The sequence below is a fragment of the Fundulus heteroclitus genome, unplaced genomic scaffold (assembly GCF_011125445.2).
Source record: "Fundulus heteroclitus isolate FHET01 unplaced genomic scaffold, MU-UCD_Fhet_4.1 scaffold_50, whole genome shotgun sequence".
In the NCBI taxonomy this organism is placed as follows: Eukaryota; Metazoa; Chordata; class Actinopteri; order Cyprinodontiformes; family Fundulidae; genus Fundulus; species Fundulus heteroclitus.
In genome coordinates this window covers 316,508-340,309 of record NW_023396923.1, presented here as the reverse complement: position 1 = coordinate 340,309, position 23,802 = coordinate 316,508, and the positions used below count along the sequence as shown (strand labels likewise).

Sequence of the window (23,802 nt, the reverse complement as noted above, 5' to 3'; positions counted from 1 at the left end):
AAAAACCATGGTCTTAGATTTGGAAAAAGCAGTCGTTTACCGAGTAAAACCAAGGGTAACGCACAGCTCTTTTACAGCGAAACAGCGGCGGACTATGCAAGTTTGCCCTACCGCGTACCATATGATATGACGTCTCGTGACGTCACGTTCTAAAAATAGCTCGCTCGCGGTACGCCATTGACATAGACTAGGTGTCGAAATGTCTTCAGAAAGAACTGAATGAAATTCCAGTTGCCTCAGATTCAAGCCTGTTAGCAATTTACACTTAGTTAATTTACTGCCAGACCTGTATTATCAAGACATCACTTAAAAAAACCTACCTCACAAATACAAAGTATGCATAAAACAAATTTCAAAAAGCAACAAATCAACCCAATGAGATAAAAGTCACTGAAATACATACACTTATATATATATATATATATATATATATATATATATATATATATATATATATATATATATATATATATATATATTAGGGCTGGGCAACGATTAAAATATTTAATCGCGATTAATTGCGATTAATCGCATTGTATTTACAAACTCCAAGAATGAATTCAAAAGTAGTGTAAAGAGCAATTTTATTTTAATGTTCTGCTGCCATATGAACAAAAGTGTTGTAACATTTGTAGCACTTATCAGTAACACATATTTAGTGTAAAGCTCAACTTAAACATGTAAAACAAAAAATAGCAATAATAATAAATTAAAGCTTATTGCCACTGACAGGGAATTCTCTTTATGGGGAAAAAATCTACCAAAAACAGGCAATTTCTGAGGTAACAGCAGGGAGCAGCATTACCATTTTATGTTCAATACCAAAGTTTAACTTGGCAGTGGTTACAACTAACTTGTTTCTGTCATATTACATGCTGGAAGAACTTGAAACTGAAATGCTTGCTAACTCGATATGCTTGCGTTGCTTGCATTTATTTGACGTTGACACGCGTTTTTTTGTTGTTGCTTTCTCGCGTGCATATAGTGAAAAACAGGCAAAAACACATGGATACTTTGAAGCGAGAAGCGACTTCACCAACGGCGTCTAAGCAGACCCCCCCCCCCCCGCTCCGCACAAAACTTGTTCCGTTCGCCAACTCACCGCCTCGCCTAAGCAAATAGCGTACCGCGAGCGAGCTATTTTTAGAAACGTAACGTCACATCACGTGGTACGCAGTAGGGCAAGCTTGCATAGTCCGTCGCTGTTTCGCTGTAAAACAGACGTGCGTTACCCTTGGTTTTACTCAGTAGATGACTGCTTTTTCCAAATCTAAGACCATGGTTTTTAAACATTGTTGCTATGGAACGTGCAACATCGACTCGAGGTACGCTGATCGGCCGCATATGAAGGATGTTTTCTTCAAGAGTGCCAAGGAAAAATGTGTGCGCTGGGTACACCGGTGCGGTCAGCCTACACAACAGTTCAACCCGGAAAAAGTTACCAAATTCAAGTACATATGTAGCAAGCATTTTGTTGGAGGAAAGGGCCCAACCGAAGAACATCCTGACCCAATTCCAGCGACATCAAGTAGTGAACAGGTAAGAGTATTTTGGTGGCCGACATGTTAATAATGAAGCGCCTGCTACCATGATAGCATATAGGCTATCATGGTAGCAGGCGGCGCTAACATGATACCCTGCTACCAGGATAGCTTACTCAAAAACATTTCAAATAAGACAAACATTAAACATATACCGATCCCTGGACGGACGCCATGATCGCCGCGCAGGAAAAAAAAAACAAAGCTTACCGTTCGATCAAGTCGGCCCGTTTTCCGCTTTTTTTAAGCCCTCGACACTCAAGCCATCGTTTGAGCTGAAGGTTGGTGTGTTCTTCGACAGTGCGACCAGTAAACCGTGCGCCTGGGACATCGTCTTGGGAAAGTTTAACGGCTATAGAGTTGGTCATATCGCTGTTTCTGTTGCGCGTGTAATAGCTGGTTGCTACAGGCGTTCTCTACCTGTATGTCCTACCTAAGCGGCAAAAGGGGCGTTGCTCTTGAGACGGTGACGTCACGTGCGCGGTACGCTATTCCTGCGGGAAACACCGCCTTCCGCATGTCGGCTTTGTTTTTTTCCGGCCAGCACCTTTCTTACTCTGAATCCGAGGCTTGGCTGACAACGAGGTTATTGGCGCATTATCGCCACCTACTGTTCTGATTCAAACCCCTACACCGCAGCAACAGACCTTCACAAAATAAAAGCATGTGAGCAACATGCGTTAACGCGCGTTAAAGAAAATATCGCCGTTAATAGTCTAATGAGTTAACGCGAAATTAACACGTTAACTTGCCCAGCCCTAATATATATATATATAAGTAATATTATCAGGGGTTAAAGTTCTCCGTCGCTGCGACAGGTTTCTGTCATTTGGAAAATGAGCGCAAAATGTTCCGTGTAGTCTTTTTATTCAAGATTTTAAACAGAAGCTGCTCTCAACCAATGACATCTGGCACAGTCAGGACATTAGCCAATCAGAAAGAGAGTAGGGCGGGTCTTTGCAAAGCCGAGAACTGCCAGTCTGAGGTTTATCGGTGTTCATCATTTTAACTTTAGGAAGAACATCTCAAACTGGCCACAGATTTATGAATGAAAGTAGCGGTGGTCAAAGGTTTTCTTTGGATTTATGCGAACCAGCAGATCAGAAAGTTCAGCGGATAGAACAGCTGACAACAACTTCCCTCGGTAAGCTTGTAAGTAACAAAGTAGGCAGATCTGCAGTCAGAATGGCTGTCAGTCAATAAGCAGCAGCTCCATCTCATGAGCAGCTGAACCAGGACACTCGTTAAATAAAATGACAAGGATTTTGATGCATACAGATTATTAAGGAAACTACGTCAAAAATAAAACAAATAAACTGCAGCTACAACATAAACCGGAGAACGGGTTCTAACTGTGTGGGACTGGAGAAAGGCGATCCTCAGAGAGTTTTTGTAGTTATTTGTTATTTTTTACACGGAGTGGAGCGCGATGTGAAGCGACACCGTAGAACCGAGTCGCACCAGAAACATGTGAAAAAGCCTCCTGTCTGTGGAACTATGGACTCATTTTATTTCAACCCAAAAACACCTGCCAGACAGACAAGCTAAACCAGCCAAGATTACCTTAAACAATATGTAACTTAACACAGTAGTTAAAAATGTTCATCTTTAAAAGAAAGTTCCATTTTTGTCTGATAAACTTTAAGCAATTTTACTAAACTTTTTAAAATCTAACCTCCCATCCATGGATTTTCTATACCTGCTTTTCCGTACAGGTGTTACGTCATGCCGTATCTGATGGGAAAACGTGGCTTGACGTAACACAGGGTCGTGGAGGAGCTGTTGACCATCTCCAGCAGTCAATGGGCGAGAGGTGGGGACACAGAGTCCATCCTGGACATGTCACTGGGCTAAAATATAACCGTTTTTATATACTTCAAAAAAGTTAATGCCTTTTTTATAAACTCATGAGTTGTGATAATTAATTGTTGAGCAATAACGGGCAAAGTAGAGCCTGATTATTGTAATGTGCGATCTGTGTCAAATTAAAATGTATGATCTCCTGATAGTGTTGGTTATGTGTCCCTCTTTGTCCATGGCTGTTGTTAGCCTTGTATGATCACAAGATTAATTTATATTGAATGTGACAGTGGAGTTAATGTACAGGTGTGAAGAAGATATGTATTATGTAATGATGCAAACTGCTGTCTTTTGAATTAGCTGCAGTTTATGGAGGGTTTTGAAATTGTAAAGTGGAAAGGTGAGTGAACTGTGGACCAGTTTGGCAAAAGTGTGAAGGAAGAACTTGCTTGATGCTGTAAAAAATGAAAGTTAACCAGATGATGGAATGGATGTGAAAAGTGAAGGAGATTATGGAGAGGGCTGTCCAGGATGGCGCAAAGGCTCTGAAGCTGGAAGGTGGGAGAGAGACAGGAATTGTCAATGGAAGTAGCAGATTTGGTTAAAGTGGACTTTGCACAATAAGCAAATGAGGTTACTAAGGTGGCATGACATCCACAGCCCCTGAATATATGGGCTGACTAGTAAATATTTTCAGTCAAATTTATTTTGCTTTAACCCCTGAATATTATGGATTTTTCAAAATTGATATTAATACATGTCTTGTGTCCTTCACATTTGTAAATAAATTTTTTTGTATTACATTTTCTGCTCAAAGAGGTTAAAGTAAATTAATACCCACTCCTGAGTCCCGACAGTAGATGGCACAAGTTTAAAAACAATAGTCTAACCTACTGGATCTAGCTAGTTACCTGAAAGAGCAGCTGCTAGCTAACTTTTTAAATGATCCCCCCCTCTGTTTTTTTTGCAAATCGCACACTGTATATATATATACTGGGTGCGATTGCTGGGGGGGATAGGGGGGATTTACCCCCCCTCTGTTTGTGTCGTCCCCCCCTCTGGTCATTGATGTTTTATCCCTGGGGGGGATACATATTCCTTCCCCCCTCTGGTCTGACTAGGTAATATTGTGGATTTTAAAAAAATGTATATAAATTAGGGCTGTCAGTTTTAACGCATTATTAACGTGTTAACTTTGTTAGATCATAACGGCGACATTTTTTTTGACGTGTTTTTTAATCGCACGTCAAAACACACTCTCCGTTCCCTAATGTTTTTCCCCACCGCGCTCTCCGGACTGTGTTTCTTTTACCCTTGGCGCTTTCCGTAGTTGCAAGAGTGCTAGAAAACTGTAGCAAAACAGACCCGCGCTCACTGTTGCCAAAGACTGTTTAATTAATGCGACTTTGGGCTTATTTTTTCTAAAAGCGCTTCTAAATTTCATAAGTCACGGGTTGCGGTTTTTTTTGGCAGGTTTCTGAAAGTGAAATCGCTTATTTGGGCTCTAAAATAAGTGACGAAACAGCGGTTATTATGAGACCTACCTTCACTAGACACTTTGTATCCAGCTGAAATATCCCTCCGCCATAGGAGCCGACGGTAGTAAAGGCAGAGAGAGCAACTCTGCACGTATTTTCTGCAGTTTACGGTGCAATAACCGGTGATAACTGCTGAAAGTAGATTACATGGTGCAGATCACCATTTTGAGCAGACATTGGTTCTGGAGATAAGTTTTTAACATGCTGATAACATTGCAGAAACCCAACCCATAAACCGTACTTTAATGCTTATTAATTTGTTTTCTCTGTATTTGACAAACTAAGGCTGAATCACGTTGCCAAACGAAGGACCTGGAGTTACTAAACAGTTGCTAAACAGTCTCATTCAGAGTATTAAGCTCCAGCCTAGTTGCAAGCAAAGTGTAAGACTGGAATGACCTGAAAATTGAAAACCTTTTTCCAGGCTTAAACTCTATGAATATGGATATAAACAGCAAGCAAAAATATTCAAAGAAATTATTGTTGTTGGTGTGAAAGCTCAGAATTAGATGTGTGTGAGAGAGAGAGAGAAAAAAATGAACAGAACTTATGACTTTATTGAAATGTACAATTTTTATTAATTTGTATGTAATACCATGTCTATCTTTGTTTAAGAGGCAAAAAAATATATCAGCATGAAAATAGGTATTTATTAAAAATGTATTTACACATTGTGTAAACATCAGGGCGTCATGATTAGTCATTTAGCCATCATAGTCCAGAGTTTAACATTTGGCACTAGGATGTTTTCATTCCAATTCTCAAAAGTGCTTGAAAAATAACAAAAATATTTTTTGTACAAGCATGTATTTTATTAGTGTCATTTATTGCAAAATTGCATATTAAAATGCCCAAACAGGCTATTACACGATCAGAAATAAAAGGATAAAAAATGCGATTAATCTCGAGTTAACTATCGACATTATGCGATTAATCGGGATTAAAATTTGTAATCGTTTGACAGCCCTAATATAAATACATGTCTTGTGTCCTTCAAGTTTGTTAATTAAAATTTTTGTTGTCCGTTTTTAAAGAGTATTAATACGTTTTCTGCTCGGTTAAAGTAAACTAATACCCACTCCCGAGTCCAGAGAGTAAATGGCGCAAGTTTAAAAACAATAGTCTATGGTATGGTGGTGCCGCTGGAGGGGCCCCTTTCTCCGGATGGGGCTTTCGGGGAGCGGGGGTGCCTATTGGAGTCAGTAGGGGAGCTGGCTCCCTGGGTTGGCTCCCCAGTCCTTTGCTCCCCATCCCCGGACTCCTCCCTCTGCCTGCTCCATCACACCGCCACACATGTAGGTCCTTGGGGAGAGGGCGTTACTGGAGGTTGCCACCTTTTGGTGACGTCCCTCTCCCCAATTTTATCATGCATTTTAGACACTTTCACTCCAAACATTTTCACAACGCACATTCATGTAGGCCACGATATGGGGGGTGGGGGGAAGACGTCTGGGAGAGGGGCTTATGTTGTGTGAGCCTCGCCTCGGGCCGCTCCCTTCACCCCCTCTCGCATTTTTTAGACATTGAGGGTTCTGGATAGTTGCTTGGAGGGGGGCGCTGGCACCAGCTTCCTTCCGGAGGGGGGGTGGGCTGTGCCGTGCACCCCCTTCGGTGCTCCCAGTTTTAAACACACCTGAGATCAACATGCAACAACACCACATCTGAGCGGGCGTAGGGAGGATCGGGGGTCTTTTGCACACCCCCGATCTCCGATCGCGGCACGGAGTCTGGGGCCTGGAGGAGGTGCGGGCCACTGGGTCTTGGCGGGGTGCTGCTGCGGCTAGCCAGCGGGCGGGTTCCCGGGTGGGCGCCGGCCCGTTCCCGGCGGTGGCTTCGCGGGGTTCGGCCCCCCGGGGGGCGCCCCTGGGGCCTCTGGCCCATGGCCAGGAGCACTTCAGCGCGGCTGGCTGCCGGCGGAGCCCACGGGCTCGTCCCCGCAGCTCTTGGGGGCGTCGGCATTGCGGTGGCTGGGGGATTTCCTCGGGGTCGTCTCTCCTCTTTCCTCGGGGGGGGGGGGGGGGGGGTTGCAGATTTCCTGTGAAGGCCCCTCTTGGGTGCACTGCTTTGGGGGCCCCTTTGGGAGTCCGGGGTTACGGGTCCCCTGACTCCTGCCTCTGTGCTCGGGGAAGGCGGGCCTTTGGTTCTCCACAACCACTATCGAGCTATTTCCTTTTGGATAATTTTCACCTAAACTAATGCACTCTCACAAACTCCCACAGGTGCTGGGTCCCAGGTATTAAATGTTCACTTATATACAGAAAGGCTATAATTTATTTATTTACTTTCTTTTACTTTCTTTTTTAGGTATCATATTACACATGTCAGCTTAAATAATAATACATATGATTTAGCAATGGCATCAAGGTGTTACACGATTGTATCTGTTGCTTTATGTCTGTTGGTTCTGCTGTTCTTTTTGCGTCTCTTTCCAGGTGATGGAGCAGACAGAGGACGTTTTATCATTCTCTTCCTTTTATCTCTTCTTTCTTTCACCTCTTCTTTCCTTTTTTTCTCTTCTTGTTTTTCTTTTACTCTCCTACTTTCCCATTGTAGTGTCCATATAATTTGAAATTCTCCCTGCAGGAATCACAATAAAGCTATTTACACGCACAAATCAAGCGGAGCATTATGGCGAAAGCTGTTTGCTCCACTTGTGAAAGTAAAATCTGTCGAGCTCTATTTGGCATTAAGATATCAATTCTTATTGCCACATTGCTAGACAGGACACTGGGAAAAAAAAACCAATAGTCTAACCTACTGGATCTAGCTATTTACCTGAAAGAGCAGCTGCTTGTTAACCAAGTAATGAATGAGAACGTGTGGCAGCATGAACGTCAACAAAGTATTTTGTCATATTTCGGCCCGAAAAATCAACAGAAAAGGTCAAAAGTAGATGACGGGACGAACAGCCATGGTAATGTTACAGGACCAACTTTGGTGGATGGTGAAGATTTGCAGGCAGCGTCACAAGACAAGAAGCAGCAGCCGATTTGTCCACCCTCCCTCCCAGGACAGGTTGGAGGCTGTCTCCAGCCAGACAGCATGCAGGCCACATAACCTTGTTGTTATGTTCATTTATGTTCGTTTATAATTATCTATGTATGCTTATCCCTCCTGGGGTCGCAAGGGGTGTATTTGTGTGTGTGTGTGTGTGTGTGTGTGTGTGTGTGTGTGTGTGTGTGTGTGTGTGTGTGTGTGTGTGTGTGTGTGTGTTTCTGGAAGTGTTATGAACATGATATGTTATTCTATGCTTGGACGTCTAAAAGACTCAATCCAAGTTAAATGCTTGACGGCAGTTGTTGCCATTAAAAGTGACACAGCAGTTATTAGTTTAGAGGGCATTTACTTTGCACCTATAGGACTGTAGCCAGACTAATTTGGATTGCTTTTTCATTTAATAAATGAAATCATCATTTGAAAACTGCATTATTAATTTATTATTACTATTACAGAGCGCTAAGGTTTAGCTTTGTATGATATTAAAATGTGATGGATGATCTGAAATATTTGTATGTTGTAAAAAAAAAAAAAGCTAAACCAGAGGGAACATTAAAAAAATTATTTGTCACATGAGATGAAAAGTTAGCAAAACAGACAAACTATGAATTTATCCACAGCCACTGCTCGACAGTGTAGACTAATAGCGAAGTCCTCAAACTTAGCCCATCAATCAGGTGTGAAAATATCCCTACTGGCCCAATTTAAAGAGTCCTCCCACGTTTCTATGATCTCTGATCCACGCAGGAGTGATTCTCAGAGATAACAGGGAAATTTCCATATAAACTCTGAATATAAAACAGACACCGCACAGAGATGAGACGTAATTTAAATTCTACTCTGTTAAAGGACTCTGCCTTTTAGACAAAATTCCACAACCCATGGTGAACAACTACTTCATAGAACTCACAGGGCATTACTTTACATCTAATAGTTTTTTTTCCACATCGAAGTAAAAAAAGGACTCTCAATTGGTTAGATGTACTGGAAGAGTACAATGTAGTGCAGAAGGTTCCTTTCCCCACTATTCCATGTGAGCAGGGTCAGTGATGGTGTGTCCCACTGTCCTACTTCCATTTTTGAGAATTCCCTCGGTGGACACATGGTCCAATGTCATCACTGGGGTTTTTGGGACACTAATATCTGAGTCCTCAGCCTGAGGCTCTAAGAATGCCACCCTCTTTCCATTGGCACGTCTTTGTCCCGACTCTACCTCTCTGGGGTCAGAACAAAGAATGATGGCCCGCGCGCCGCAGCCTCTGGAGCCTCTGCTTTTTCGACACTGACATGGAGTAAGGTAGAGGTAAAGCAGGACCAGTATGATGCTTATCACACAGGAAGCAAGGGTTGTAAACGCAGTGTTGAAATGTTCACCGCCGCCGCGACGAGCCAAGCCTGTGGTGGCGGAGATGCTTGAGTTTCCGACCTTCACTCTGACCTCTGCAGAGTCACCAGAATCATGGTTGCGTCCCCGAGCCACCACACACTCATATATGCCAGAGTCTTCCATTAGCGTTCCTTGAAATTCAAGCGTGCCATTAGGAAGGACTGACAAATGGGCTCTTGGATCACTTGTTGATGAATTCAGTGTTGTACTTGGAGTAACCCAGAAAACTATCAACCCTTGTTGGACAGGTAAACTTAACCCAGGACAGGGCACTCTTAACCAATCACCAGGCTGTACTTGGTAGTTTTGTGTATGAAGAGGTTTGTCCAACAAACCTGGATATGTACAATTAGCCTCTTGAACTGCGGAGCCTCTACATTGGTATTCCCCTTGGAAATCCACCAAAGGGTGATATTGTTTCCACAGCCAGTATTCAAGCAAGGCAATCAATGCACAGTCGCAGAGCAAAGGGTTTTCCTGTAAATATATTCCTGCATGGCGGCTGACAGACAGCAGGCTCTGGATGGGTAATTTGGACAACCTGTTGTATGACAGGTCCAGGAAGGTCAGGTTACGTGGCCCTCTAGGATCCTCAAAAAGTCCAAGGGGGAAGGTGGTTAGACTGTTTGCAGAGATGTAGAGTCTCTGCAGGCCACTGAGATCAGTAAAGGCTCCAGGCTTTATTTGGGCAATATGGTTTCCAATCAGCAGAAGCTCTTTAAGTTCTTTCAGCCCAGTGAAGATGGATGAGTTCAGGACTCTCAATTGGTTAGAAGAAAGGTCCAAGTAGAGGAGATGTGGCGTTGCAGTGAAAGCAGCCATCTCGATTTGGCTTATGGTGTTCCAGCTGAGAACTAGTGTGATGAGCCGATGAAATGATTGGGAAATCCAGTCTACTCGTACTGCTCTCAGGACGTTGTGGCTCAGGTCCAGCCTCGAGGCATAGCTTGGAAGTCCAAACGGTAATGTAGACAGATTGCTCCCGCTGCAGGAAATTATATCACTGGCACAAAGGCAGTGTGGTGGGCAAGGGGCCACTCTGGGAATGAAGCCAAGATACAGCAGTAGCAGCATAGTTGCAGCAGCAGGGTTGCAGCACCTGCCTCCAACTTTAGTCTTGCCCAAAAGCTGTGACACCAAAGCAGGCATATTGGATGCCCCTGGGATGGGACTCAGGTTGCTGTCTCACTCAGTGCACACGTCAGGTTTGCAAGTCTCCAAAAAACACACTGCACACCTGTGAAATGGAAACGGACAAGGAAGAAAAAAGAACAGAGGAGTCAGAGGGATTATCTTCTCCTTGTTACTCTACATGATTCTGTTCAATCCTATTAACATTCACTGTGTGAATATCTCATCAAAGAATGTAGTGACAAAAAAGACATAACAATAAAAAAACACAACAGGACTGTGTGAGCCAAAATGAATATGATTCTAAAAATACACAGTAATCCACAGCTCTGATGGCGGCTGGCATCACCAATACATGACAACTGGTGGTATCTGCTGGAACAAGTGTAACTTGATCCATGTTATGTTTGTGATCCACCTGACCAGTCTTCCACGTATACATGCACACTGCCTCCACTTATTTTCTCACTGGCTCCATGTTTTCACATTTGCATGTTTCTATTCAAATTATTAGCCAAAACTTTACATGGTAAGTCAGTAATATAGAAATTTAATAATCTGTAATAAATTAAATTTTACATGGTAAAATGGTAGGCATAAATTAGAAATTAAACTACATTTAAGTTGTGTAGCCAGTAGCAACAGTTTTGTGACCTTTACTATGAGGCTACTGTGGCTTTAGTAGTTGTCTTGCAATCGGAAGGTTGTGGGTTTGATTCCAGCTTCCCCTTGTCAAATGTTGATGTGCCCCTGGGCACTTAACCCCAAATTGCCTACCAAGCTGCGTATCAGTGTATGATTGTGAGCATGTTAGTGAGTGTGATTAGGTGAATGTGGCTCTAGTGTACACCGCTTTGAGTGATTAGTATGACTGGAAAAGCGCTACATAAGTTCAGTCCATTTACTTTACATGATACTTTAAAACACCAGGAAAGGCAAGGCTGTTAAGAAACCAAACACTTAGTTGAAATTATGTAAGTTTAAGAACTAAATTATAATTATTATATCTCTATCAACTTTTATGTTTCAGATTGTAACACATTTCTGAAATTAGTTTGCTAATCTAGTTTGTCATTCCACGTTAAATTGTGTCAAAAATAGGACTTTGTAATGAAATCTTTGACATATCTGAAAGATCAATACATTTTTTAAATGTATTCTAACAAAGTGGCACAGCTAAGACTAACATTTATTGGAAACAACTGCCTCTGGGTTAAGAAGCTCAGTTTGTTAGCAAGCCAGGCTTTGTCACTAGCACTACAAACTTAATTTCTTTTTACTCTTCTTTCTCAAACACAAGTCTTATGAAAGTTCTTATCATTTGTCACCCTGACATATTAATTTAGAAATTAAAATAGCTGATGATAAACTTAACCAATACTATGGTTAAATTCTGATGAAAATATTCAGATAGAATTTGTTACCAAATTAAAGTAGCTGTTGTTATTTGGAATATTAATTCTACAACCTAATATGTGTGATTAAAATATTTCCAGTGTTTTACGTAACACCCTCCATAATTCATTTTCAGGGCACAGTGGTTGCAACATCCCTAAGTTGCTGACTAGCTTCGAAAAGCCATTTTGAAAGTACAATGTGTCAAGATGGTGAATAAAGCAATAACAGTGATAAATAAATTAAAAATGTTTTTGTGTATTTTAGTTGCTCACATAAATTTTAAAAAACTTAGAATGTAATCAATAAACTGATTAAACAAACCGAATACATAATATGTATGTAGATTTGAGTTGATATTTGTGATTTGTAATTAAACAAGTGTTACAAGTAAAATAAATAATGAAATTACATCCAAACTTTAAAACGTGCTGAGGACAATATTAATTAAAACTGAGCTTGTTAGCATATTTGACATTAGTGTTAGTGCTAAACTAATTATAGCTGGATATAAACTTAAAGTCTAGCTCAAACAAAGAAATGTTTTCATCTACCCATTTCATCTATCTATAATGGTTTCTTACTTTTACTGAGTTGATGTATTAATTTTTATTAATTTGAAGGTAGGATTTATGACAGCAAAAATAAAAAACACTGAAGAAGACAATCATTAAATTAACAAACTAATTTGTTGGATTACATTATTATTAGTAGTAGTATACATGTAAAGTTTTGAGCTTTTCTAAAATTAGATTAATTGAAATATATATATATATATATATATATATATATATATATATATATATATATATATATATATATATATATACAGGCCATTTAGTTAGATAATGTTTTTAATCCTTCGTGATGTTTATGATTAACTAATTCATTCCTCTGTGGGGGAAAAAATGAAAATGCATTTTTAGGAGTTTCGAGCAACCTAAACCCAAAGCATTACATAAAAAGCAGTTTACCTTCCCGTCCACTCTGTTGTCTTTTCCAATCCTCCCCAGTCCGCTTTCCTATTCGGACGCTCGGCCGTTTCTGAATCCGATAATCCTGCAGGGAATTTGGTTCTTTGTGGAGCGCAGCGCGCCGCTTCCCCGTATGATCCGCGCACACTCTGGGTTGGAGCGGGGAAACCGCGGCTGAGCGCCTCACCTGCAGGTTAGATGACATCTCGGTGAGGGAGGGCGAGAGAGCCAGGAAAGGGAGGGGTCGTATTGTCCTAGGCGTAAACACGGAGCTCACACACAGCGACCGATGCTCTGAGCACCCGAGAGAAGAGGACGCCGAGAGGAGGGGAAGTGTGGAAGAGGAGGAGAGGTAGAAAGTGTTGAGGGAGCACGCAGCAGCAACACGACAAACTAAGAATATGTAGGAAATGGTCAAATTCTGTATTTGGTGATGATGGTGGTGGTGGTGGTGGGGGGTAGGTAATGTATGTGAAGCATCCAAAGAATCCACGTTGCAATGTGCACAGAGTATCCTCATTAATTGCATAGTAAGACATTTGTCTGATCAGTATTGCTACAAACCATTATTGTCTCTTTCATTTAGGGCGATTCCTAAGTAAGTACTGGCAGCAGTTGGATCTGATGTAGGGCAATAGATAGTGGACGGTGACTAACAGTTGACAGGCTGAAGTAAAGTCCAAAGGAAAAAAAACAAAAAACATCATAACAGAATGGCTCTTTACTGAGACCGATAGTAAGAACAGTTCTTTGTTATAATGCTCTGTATAAACTGCACAGTGTAATTTTATTATTTTATTTATGTAACGATCAGAGGCAGGGGACCCAGAATTCAACCATCTTTGGAGAAAAACAGGGTCAAAATCCATAAGCAAAAAAACAAGAACAGTATATTGCTGGAGAAGACTCACCCGTCAACTCAACAAGACGACCTGGCACTGATGTCTGGTCTCAACAGTTTATATGGAGGTGGAAACAGGTGAAACCAGTGAGAGGTAATTGCAGGAGGGGTGGAGTTAAGCAGGTGTGCGGAGTAACTAATACAGAACTAATACAGAGACAGGATAACTAAAACAGTACACAAGGTAAACAAGAATCCAGACAAGACAGGATCCAAAACAGAACTTGAGGCAGAAGAGAGGTCTAATTGATCAAATAATAAACCTAAACCAAGACAGAACCCAGAATATTACAATTTAGGCTGCTAATACGGAAAGAGAAAGGGTTTGTTTACACCATGTGTCATGGGGGTTAGACACAAACTGCAGGTGAGAGGAGGAAAAGGATGTTGGAGGTATGCTCATTTGCTTTGTAACAAATGAGCCTTCCTGTAATGAACAGAGACTGGACCCAGAATTCAACCAAGACAGGTCAGGGACCAGGCTCGTGTTCCAGAGGACAGTCCATGGTCGGGGCCAAAAGTCCGGTGATGATCCAAAGGGCAATCCAGAACAGGGTCAGAATCCAATCCGGGTCCGAGAATAGGCTGGGCTCAGAGGCACATAGGGGTTAGTTAGGCTTAATTACTCACAGGCAGAAGGGTCAGGCACACAGGCAGGCAGTCCAGGTTAGACAGAGTCAGAAGTCCAGAGGCAGATCCGATCAGGTTTCCAGGCAGGCAGACAGAGACAGAACAGGGTCAGGCTGGCTCGGTAACGGAAGACAGAACAGGTCGTGTAACAGGCAGGCAGGCAGACAGAACACTGGATTAATCTTACCGGGATGGCACGAGATAATCTGGCACTGATGACTGGTCTGAAGGCTGAATATGTGGTGGGAACAGGTGGATCCAGTGAGAGCTGATTGCAGAAGGCGTGGAGCTGGGCAGGTGTGTGGAGTGAATGATCAGACCAGCATCAGTGCCAAGATCATTACACTTCCCACAATACAGAAATGCACTACCTGGTTGCCTGTTTGTCTAGGTACAAGTCACAAAGTATAGTGCAACATGTGCAAAAATAAAATTTCTTTTCCCTTCAGGTCAACAAATATCTTCCCCCAACATTTAAAGACACAGCATCTTATATTCACAATGGCAACAACAGTGAGGCAGGACCCCAATGGGCCATTCCTCATATCATGTCAAATTATTAAATTTAGAATAGGCAGTGCGCCTGCGTCGCAGCCATCTTGTGGTTGGACAAGCTTTGTAGAGCGGTGAAGCAGACAGCTCTGTCCCAAATATCAGCAAATATAATATAACAACGAAACACTGATGCTTTGTTGTCTGCCGGAGTGACTCTCGATATGGCCATGGCGACCATATGAAAGGAGTTTTTTTCATCCCCTTTCATAAACCCCAAAAGAATGCAGAGAAATGTCATTGTTTGATAAGAGCATGTAAGCGGGAGGGCTTTACAGTTCAGCTATAACTTTACTCTGTGTTTATTTGACCACAAGGGATCTGTTTTATATGATCCATTTATGCGGGTCTATCTAGCAACAAAAAATACACAAACAGAACGCTGTGACGGACTCAGGAACAGGGTTTTTGGTTTCAGCAGACAGACACGCGACAGTCTAATAAGTAATATTATTTTCGTGAGACATCAGCAGATGACCACAGAGCTGTTTACTTTCTGAGAACGGGTCTTGACCATAAATGCCAAGATCGCGGCGTAGGTTACTGCTGCAGCTAAGGTCCTCTGGTTAATTTAGTTTGTTTTTGTGTTCTTATTCGTTTTATCACCACTCCAAGCTCTAATACAATACAGGAGTGAGGAGCTGTTGGAACTGCGACCCATCCCAGGAGTTCACAAACCGTACCAACCGTGGAATCCGGATTTTATTCACCCTGACCCTGTAACTGCCCCGGAAGCCCAGGAAACAAGGTAAGCAAACAAGGAGATGGCGAGGCTGTTGACCAACAAACCTGACGAGATCCGGTTAGAAGCGAACTCAAAAACCTAACCCTAACCCAAAAGGCCAAGGAAAGGTACAAGCAGCACATCAAGGACCACTTCGGCAGCAACAATTCACGTGACATGTGGAGAGGCATCAGAAACATCACGGACTACAAGTGCAGCGACCAGCGGCTGAGCAATGATCCGGCTCTCCCTTAACCCCCAACAGCTTCGTCGCACGTTTCAACTCTCCAAGCAGCGGGGAACCTGAACATATTCCCCAGCTCCAGAAGGGCACCATCAGCCTTCCGTCCTGCAGCTCTACCAAGTGACCTCTTCCCTGATAGAGGTAAACACCAACAAGGCTGCAAGTCCAGACATGGTTGACACCATGTCTGGACTTACTTACATGGCTGACGTTGCGTGCAGGCCAGCTAGCGGGGGTCTTTCTATACATTTTCAACCTCTCCCTGCCTGTCTAAAATCATCTGTTTTCGTGCCTGTGCCCAATAAACCAATCATCCCTGCCTCAATGATTATTGTCCTATTGCTCTGACCCCCGTCATCATGAAGTGCTTCGAGAGGATCCTTCTAAAGTACATCCATATACATACATGTTCTGCTGTCCACCCCACTAACACAGTGGTGAAGTTACGGACAACACCACTGTAGTGGGTCTCATCTCTAACAATGATGAGTCAGCAATCTCACACAGTGGTGCTCCAGGAACAACATGATCCTGAACACCAGTAAGAGCAATAGACTACAGGAGGTCCAGGAGCACTGAACACGTTCCTTTTTACATACAGGGGGAGGCAGTGGAGCACATGGACAGCATATTTTAAACGTTTGCCTCTGATAATTGTTTCTCCTTTATCATTAAATCTTAAACCGGGGTGAGACGGGCCGTGACAAATGGACAGGAGCGGGTCCATATTAATTTCAACAATTTGGTCACCGTGGCCGGGATTTGAGACTAAGTGGAGGAACCTTTTGAATTTGGGCATGAAGGAGTAATCGTCTACAGCAGGGTTTCCCAAAGTGTGGTGCGAGCTGCCACTAGGGGGTGCGCGAGGCGAAAACTGTAATGGCGTCTGACCGTGCTTTCCTCCCCACACACAATAAAGATGTGTAAATATGCATTTCTTTTGTAAAGCTAAAAAAAACTGTTAATTTCATAAATAAATAAAAATATATTGTAATGATCCTTATTAGAAATTATTGCTAAATGCTGTTGCACACTTACTGTTCCTTTAAATCAGATTACTTTGGGGTCATACCGGAAGAAATGTGTGGCTTCCGGGGAGAGGAGTGATTTGGGGGACTGGCGGAGTGAAAGCTGTCCCGTTCTGTTCGTCCTAAAATAAAGTGTTAGCAGCAAAACCTCGGTCTGGTGCTTGAGTGTCATAACGGAATGATACATTATTAACACAAAAATGTTAATAAACTGTATTTATTTAGAAGAAAACTTCTACGCTTCATTGTAAGATGAAAAATCTGCATTGTGCTGTATATGCGCATATGGCTTTTGGTCTCTGCTTCATTCATTCTCGCAAATATGCTCAATAGGCTGAAATCAAGCATTGGGTCTCTGCTTCATTCATCCCAACACTGTTGGGATTAATGTTTATACTTCATTAACCGATTTATCTTGGTTTGATGTAGTAATGTAAGCTTCTGATATAATCATATTACTCACACAATAGCTTAATCATGTCTGTGCAAAGAAACAGAAGACACTGTTTCTTCACTTCCTGAAACAAGAAGACTCAGCTACAAGATTATGTGCTGACTGGACGTGATTGCTCAGCTGTGTATCTTTGTTGACAACTGAGGCTGTAACTATCTGTTTTCCCACACTTCAGTACAGCCTCAGTCATGTAACTAGGGAAACGGCCCAAACTTAATAAAATCGAGGAGAACGCTAAGACTGGCAGAGTGGGTTGGAGATTGTAACTGCACGGTCTCTTCCTACTCTCCTTGAGAATGAAACCAAACTAATTGTCTTTGTGCCTTTCTTTCCCCATTTGTATGATGTTCTAGGTGCTCAGACCTGACATTAACTTGGTCCTTTGAGCCAGATACCAACATACCTGAAGATACTGGTGGACCCGGGTGAAATCCAGAAAGACTGTGGCCACATCAGGACTGAAGAGTCCTTCAGACCCTTTAACGGGACTGGGTTTCCTCCCGTCCCCTAGGATTCTGAAGGTTGACGGTGATCCGAGGGATTAAGGCACAAAGGAGGACGTCGGAGTCCTGTAAATTTCGTAAGTAGGTTTTTCATTGAAACAAAAACCTGATTGAAAAAGGAAACAAAATAGAGTAAAACAAAATAGAGCTAGGTTTTCATTGAAACAAAAACCTGAGTCAAAAAGACAAAATAGAGTAAAATAAGTTCCTACCAGGGGAGCAGGCCCCCGAAACTATCTGTGGTAAAAGTAGGATATTTTACGTCTATAAAAGAAAAAGAGCTGAGGAATTCTAGACCCTGTTCAGGCAAAATAATATAGAGCAAAATAACTCCTACCAGGGGAGCAGGCCCCTGAAACTGTCTGTGGTAAAAGTAGGATATTTTTCACCTATAAAAGAAGTGGAACTAGTTCGGGTAAATAGGCCTTAAAAGTGTGACTGAGAAGTGTGATTGGGAACAATATAACCACTAGGTTCTATTGCTCCATACTAAAACAGCAGGAAAAGTACAATACGACTTTTGTGGATGCAAAGGCAAGAATTTCTCCCCTGAAAAGGTTGAAGCAGAAATTACCACAATAGTTTTTAGTATTGTCCTGCTGAAAAACAAACCCCAGTGTTTAAAATACCCCAGGTCAGGGGTTTTCAATAGGTGAGGAGACAGAGAAGAAGACAGCGCTGCCGCTCAACTCTCTGAAACTATGTATGTTTCTGTCTCTTTTCTTTCTAGCTTCTGGGAGGTGATGCAAAAGTTTATTCTGTTCACAATCATCGTCAATGTCATCAATATTTAAAGAGCACTTTAACACGAGGTAAAACAAAGTGCCAAACATCAGAAATACATCAGACAAGAGATAACAACTAATAAAATGCTTGTTTGTTAAAATAGCAATAAGTCTAAATTGTGTATAATAAGCCTAAAAAGTAAGTTGGAATATGGAATGTATTAACGCCTGTTAAATTCAGGTAATCTTTTTTATTATTATATTTTTTTCAGTTGATGTCTCCTGTTGACGTGAGTTAAGTTTGACATTGGCATCTGTTTAGTTCAGTTTGTCTGCTGTTGAAAACAATCGTTTATGAATTTGCTCTAATGACAGCTCAATTTTAAAACTAAGCCCTCTGTCCGTGATGTTTCAGTAAAAGTAGCATGTAAGATGGAAATATTTGGATGGATATTTTATGAATAGGCCTTTTTTATGAATGTACTTTGTTAATGAAAAAAACATGTGTTGGGCTATCAGTTGTTTTTGAAACACAGCATTCCAGGAAAATAAGACAAAGATGCATTTACTGCAAGGACCTGTGTGTGGTAGGTTTGTGGTTGGGGGGGGGGGGGTTATCTTTACCTATTCCAAGGGGAGGCTCACATTCAATGAATTTGAAAACCCCTGCCCTAGGTGTTAACACACTGGACCAAATTGATTCAAAATGGGAAAAAACTCGAGCAAAATAAAAGAACGATTAACCAGCAGTGACTGGAAATTTGTTCAAAGTAGAGATCCTGACAAAAATAAACATTTAAATAGGTGGATTGAGAAATATGGATTTGAGGGACGCCTCAGTTCCCCAAAAATTGCTGAATTAAAAGACAAAATAACAAAAAGGTGCAAAAATGATAAAAACAAAATGCCAAAAGAAGGATGGGAGGATTTAGAATGGTGGGAAAAAGTAGCAAAATCCAGAGAAGAAGGGCAAAAAAATAATAAGAAGGAGGAAGGCAGGACAATGTTTTGTAGGCAGGAAAATAATGAAACAGGGCCCGTAGGGCAAGGTCATGTTCAAATAAAAATAGAAAGAACCAAACAAAAACCAGATGAAAGTTTTGTTGAATACAGAGTAAGGATGACCACTGTGTTCAAAATGCATTCAGGTCTGAATGAGGATCAAAACACCCAAAGTCCCTATCAGCAGCAGTTAAAGAATGCTCTGCATGCAGGTTCAATTCAATTCAGTTTTATTTATATAGCGCCAATTCATGAAACATGTCATCTCAAGGCACTTTACAAAGTCAATTTCAATCATATTATACAGATTGGGTCAGATTATACAGATTGGTAAAAAATTTCCTATATAAGGAAACAAGTTGATAGCATCAAAGTCCCGACAAGCAGCATTCACTCCTGGAGAAGCATAGAGCTACAGGGAGAGTCGTCTGCATTGTACATGGCTTTGCTGCAATCCCTTATACTGAGCAAGCATGAAGCGACAGTGGGAAGAAAAACTCCCCATTAACGGGAAGGAAAACCTCCGGCAGAACCGGGCTCAGTAGGAACGGTCATCTGCCTCGACCGACTGGGGTTACAGAAGACAGAACAGAGACACAACAAGACAGACAAAAAAGCACAGAAGCACACATTGATCCAGTAATCTGTTCTACATTAGATGGTAGTAGCGGGTAAGCCGTCTTCTCTGGATGATGTCACAGTTAACAGAACGCCAGACCAGGTGTACCTACTATGAAGATAAAAGAGAGAGAACAGAAAGTTAAAGCAGAAATGACAACACGTAATGCATAATTGAAGAACGGTAGAACTCTATAGAGTGAGAAAATTATATCCTGATGTCCTCCAGTAGCCTAAGCCTATAGCAGTAAAACTATAAAAGGTAGCTCAGAGTAACATGAGCCACTCTAGTTATTAGCTTTGTCAAAAAGGAAAGTTTTAAGATTAGTCTTAAAAGTAGACCAAGTGTCTGCCTCGCGGACCAAACTGGGAGTTGGTTCCACAGGAGAGGAGCCTGATAGCTAAAGGATCTGCCTCCCATTCTACTTTTAGAGACTCTAGGAACCACCAGCAGACCTGCAGTCTGGGAGTGAAGTGCTCTGTTAGGAATATACGGGGTAATCAGAGCTCTGATATATGATGGAGCTTGATTATTAAGGGCTTTATACGTTAGAAGAAGAATTTTAAATTCTATTCTTGATTTAACAGGAGGCCAATGAAGGGAAGCTAACACTGGAGAAATATGATCCCGCTTGTTGATTTTCAACTCTTGCTGCAGCATTTTGGATCAGCTGAAGGCTTTGAACTGCATTTTGTGGACTTTCTGATAGGAAAGAATTACAATAGTCCAGCCTTGAAGTAACAAGGACCATGGAGCAGTTTTTCAGCATCACCCCTGGACAGAATGTTTCTAATTTTGGTGATATTCCTGAGGTGAAAAATGGAAACTCTGGAAACCCGTTTAATATGGGATTTGGAATACACAGGAAGCTGGCTCCTTGGTTTAATTCAGAGCTGCGTTCCTTGAAGCACAATGTTAGGAAATTGGAGAGAAAATGGCGCTCTACACACCAAGAGGAATCCTACCTAATCTGGAAGAACAGTCTATTGTTGTATAACAAGACCCTTCGCAGAGTTAGAGCAGCATATTTTTCATCATTAATTGAGGAGAATAAGAATAATCCTAGATTTCTCTTCAGTAAAGTTGCTAAACTTACCCAGAGCCACAGCTCTGTTGATCCATCCATTCCCTTAGCTCTTAGCAGTAATGATTTTATGGGATTCTTCATAAATAAAATTGATTCCATTAAAAATAAAATAATTGGCATCCTCCCAAACATGATTACCTCGTCCTCAGTAAGTGAGGCAGCATTGGAGGAATCCTTAGAACCTGCGCAGTGTCTGAACTGTTTAAAAGCAGTAGAGCTTTCTGAGCTATCTAAAATTTTAGCTTCATCTAAACCTTCTACCTGTATGTTAGACCCAATCCCAACCAAGTTGTTTAAGGAGGTATTCCCGCTGATCAGTGGTCCTATTTTAGACATGATTAATCTATCCTTGGTAAATGGATATGTACCACAGGCTTTTAAAGTAGCTGTTATTAAACCTTTACTTAAGAAACCATCTCTTGATCAAGATGAGTTAGTAAATTACAGACCTATATCTAATCTTCTTTTCTTATCTAAAATTCTTGAGAAAGTAGTTGCTAATCAACTATGTGAGCATTTACAAAGTAATGACCTACTTGAGGAGTTTCAGTCAGGCTTCAGAGCTCATCATAGCACTGAAACAGCTCTGGTGAAGGTCACCAATGATATTCTCATGGCCTCAGATAATGGACTTGTGTCTATACTTGTCCTGTTAGATCTCAGTGCTGCATTTGATACAGTTGATCACAATATTCTCCTACAAAGACTTGAGCATACTGTAGGGATTAAGGGAAAAGCATTAGGCTGGTTTAAATCTCATCTGTCGGACAGATTCCAGTTTGTTCATGTTAATAATAAATCTTCCTCAAACTCTAGGGTCACTTGTGGAGTACCACAGGGTTCAGTCGTTAGACCAATTCTATTTACTATATATATGCTTACGATTGGCAAAATTATCAGACAGCATGGGATTAATTTCCACTGTTATGCTGATGACACTCAGCTATATTTATCCATAAATCCTGATGAATCCAATCAGTTACTTCGACTGCAGTCATGTCTTGATGACATCAAAAGCTGGATGACTTTAAATTTCCTGCATTTAAATTCTGACAAGACAGAAGTTGTAATCTTTGGGCCAGAGTCCTCAAAAAATAAAGTTCTTAATCAATCACTTAATCTGGATGGCATTAACTTGGCCTCTGGTAATAAAGTTAAAAATCTTGGTGTTGTTTTCGACCAAGACATGTCATTTAAATCACATATTAAACAGGTTTCCAGAGTTTCCTTTTTTCACCTCCGGAATATCGCCAAAATTAGAAACATTCTGTCCAGGAGTGATGCTGAAAAACTAGTCCATGCATTTGTTACTTCAAGGCTGGACTATTGTAATTCTTTACTATCAGGAAGTCCACAAAATGCAGTTCGAAGTCTTCAGCTGATTCAAAATGCTGCGGCAAGAGTTCTGACGAAAATCAACAAGAGGGATCATATTTCTCCAATTTTAGCTTCCCTTCATTGGCTTCCTGTTAAATCAAGAATAGAATTTAAAATTCTCCTTCTAACGTATAAAGCTCTTAATAATCAAGCTCCATCATATATCAGAGCTCTGATTACCCCGTATGTTCCTAACAGAGCACTTCGCTCTCAGACTGCAGGTCTGCTGGTGGTTCCTAGAGTCTCTAAAAGTAGAATGGGAGGCAGATCCTTTAGCTATCAGGCTCCTCTCCTGTGGAACCAACTCCCAGTTTTGGTCCGTGAGGCAGACACCCTATCTATTTTTAAGACGAATGTTAAAACTTTCCTTTTTGACAAAGCCTATAGTTAGAGTGGCTCATACCCTGAGCTATCTCTATAGTTGTGCTGTGATAGGCCTAGGCTGCTGGAGGACATCAGGGTCTAATTTTCTCACTCTACTGATTTCTACTGTTTTTCAGTCTACTGTTCTCCAGTTTTGCATTGTATTACATTGAAATGACTGTCGTCATTTCAGCTTTTAACTTTTTGCTCTCTCTCTTTTTCTTCATAGTAGGTACACCTGGTCTGGCGTTCTGTTAACTGTGACATCATCCAGAGAAGACGGCTCACCCGCTACTACCATCTAATGTAGAACAGATTACTAGATCAATGTGTGCTTCTGTGCTTTTTTGTCTCTCTTGTTGTGTCTCTGCTCTGTCTTCTGTAACCCCAGTCGGTCGAGGCAGATGACCGTTCATACTGAGCCCGGTTCTGCCGGAGGTTTTCCTTCCCGTTAATGGGGAGTTTTTCTTCCCACTGTCGCTTCATGCTTGCTCAGTATGAGGGATTGCAGCAAAGCCATGTACAATGCAGACGACTCTCCCTGTGGCTCTACGGTTCCCCAGGAGTGAATGCTGCTTGTCGGATCATTCACTCCTGAATGATCCGACCAGTTGATCAATCAACTGGTTTCCTTATGTAGGACATTTTTGACCAATCTGTATAATCTGACCCAATCTGTTTAATATGATTGAACTTGATTTTGTAAAGTGCCTTGAGATGACATGTTTCATGATTTGGCGCTATATAAATAAAATTGAATTGAATTGAAAAATTGAAGTGACGTTACCACCCATACCTGACGACGCCTACCTTAGATCACAGGTGTTCCC

The 23,802-nt window shown here is 41.6% G+C and overlaps 1 protein-coding gene across 1 annotated transcript; it reads right to left on the bottom strand.

The window, feature by feature from the left end:
• Positions 1 to 8,292: 8,292 nt before the first annotated feature.
• Positions 8,293 to 13,034, bottom strand: LOC105922108 (amphoterin-induced protein 2). Its single transcript, XM_012857993.3, has 2 exons — positions 12,764 to 13,034; positions 8,293 to 10,500 (listed from the first exon to the last, which is right to left on the bottom strand). The coding sequence occupies exon 2, from the start codon at positions 10,410 to 10,412 to the stop codon at positions 8,901 to 8,903; it is 1,512 nt and encodes a 503-aa protein (XP_012713447.2). The 5' UTR covers positions 10,413 to 10,500; positions 12,764 to 13,034; the 3' UTR covers positions 8,293 to 8,900.
• Between the last annotated feature and the right edge of the window lie 10,768 nt (positions 13,035 to 23,802).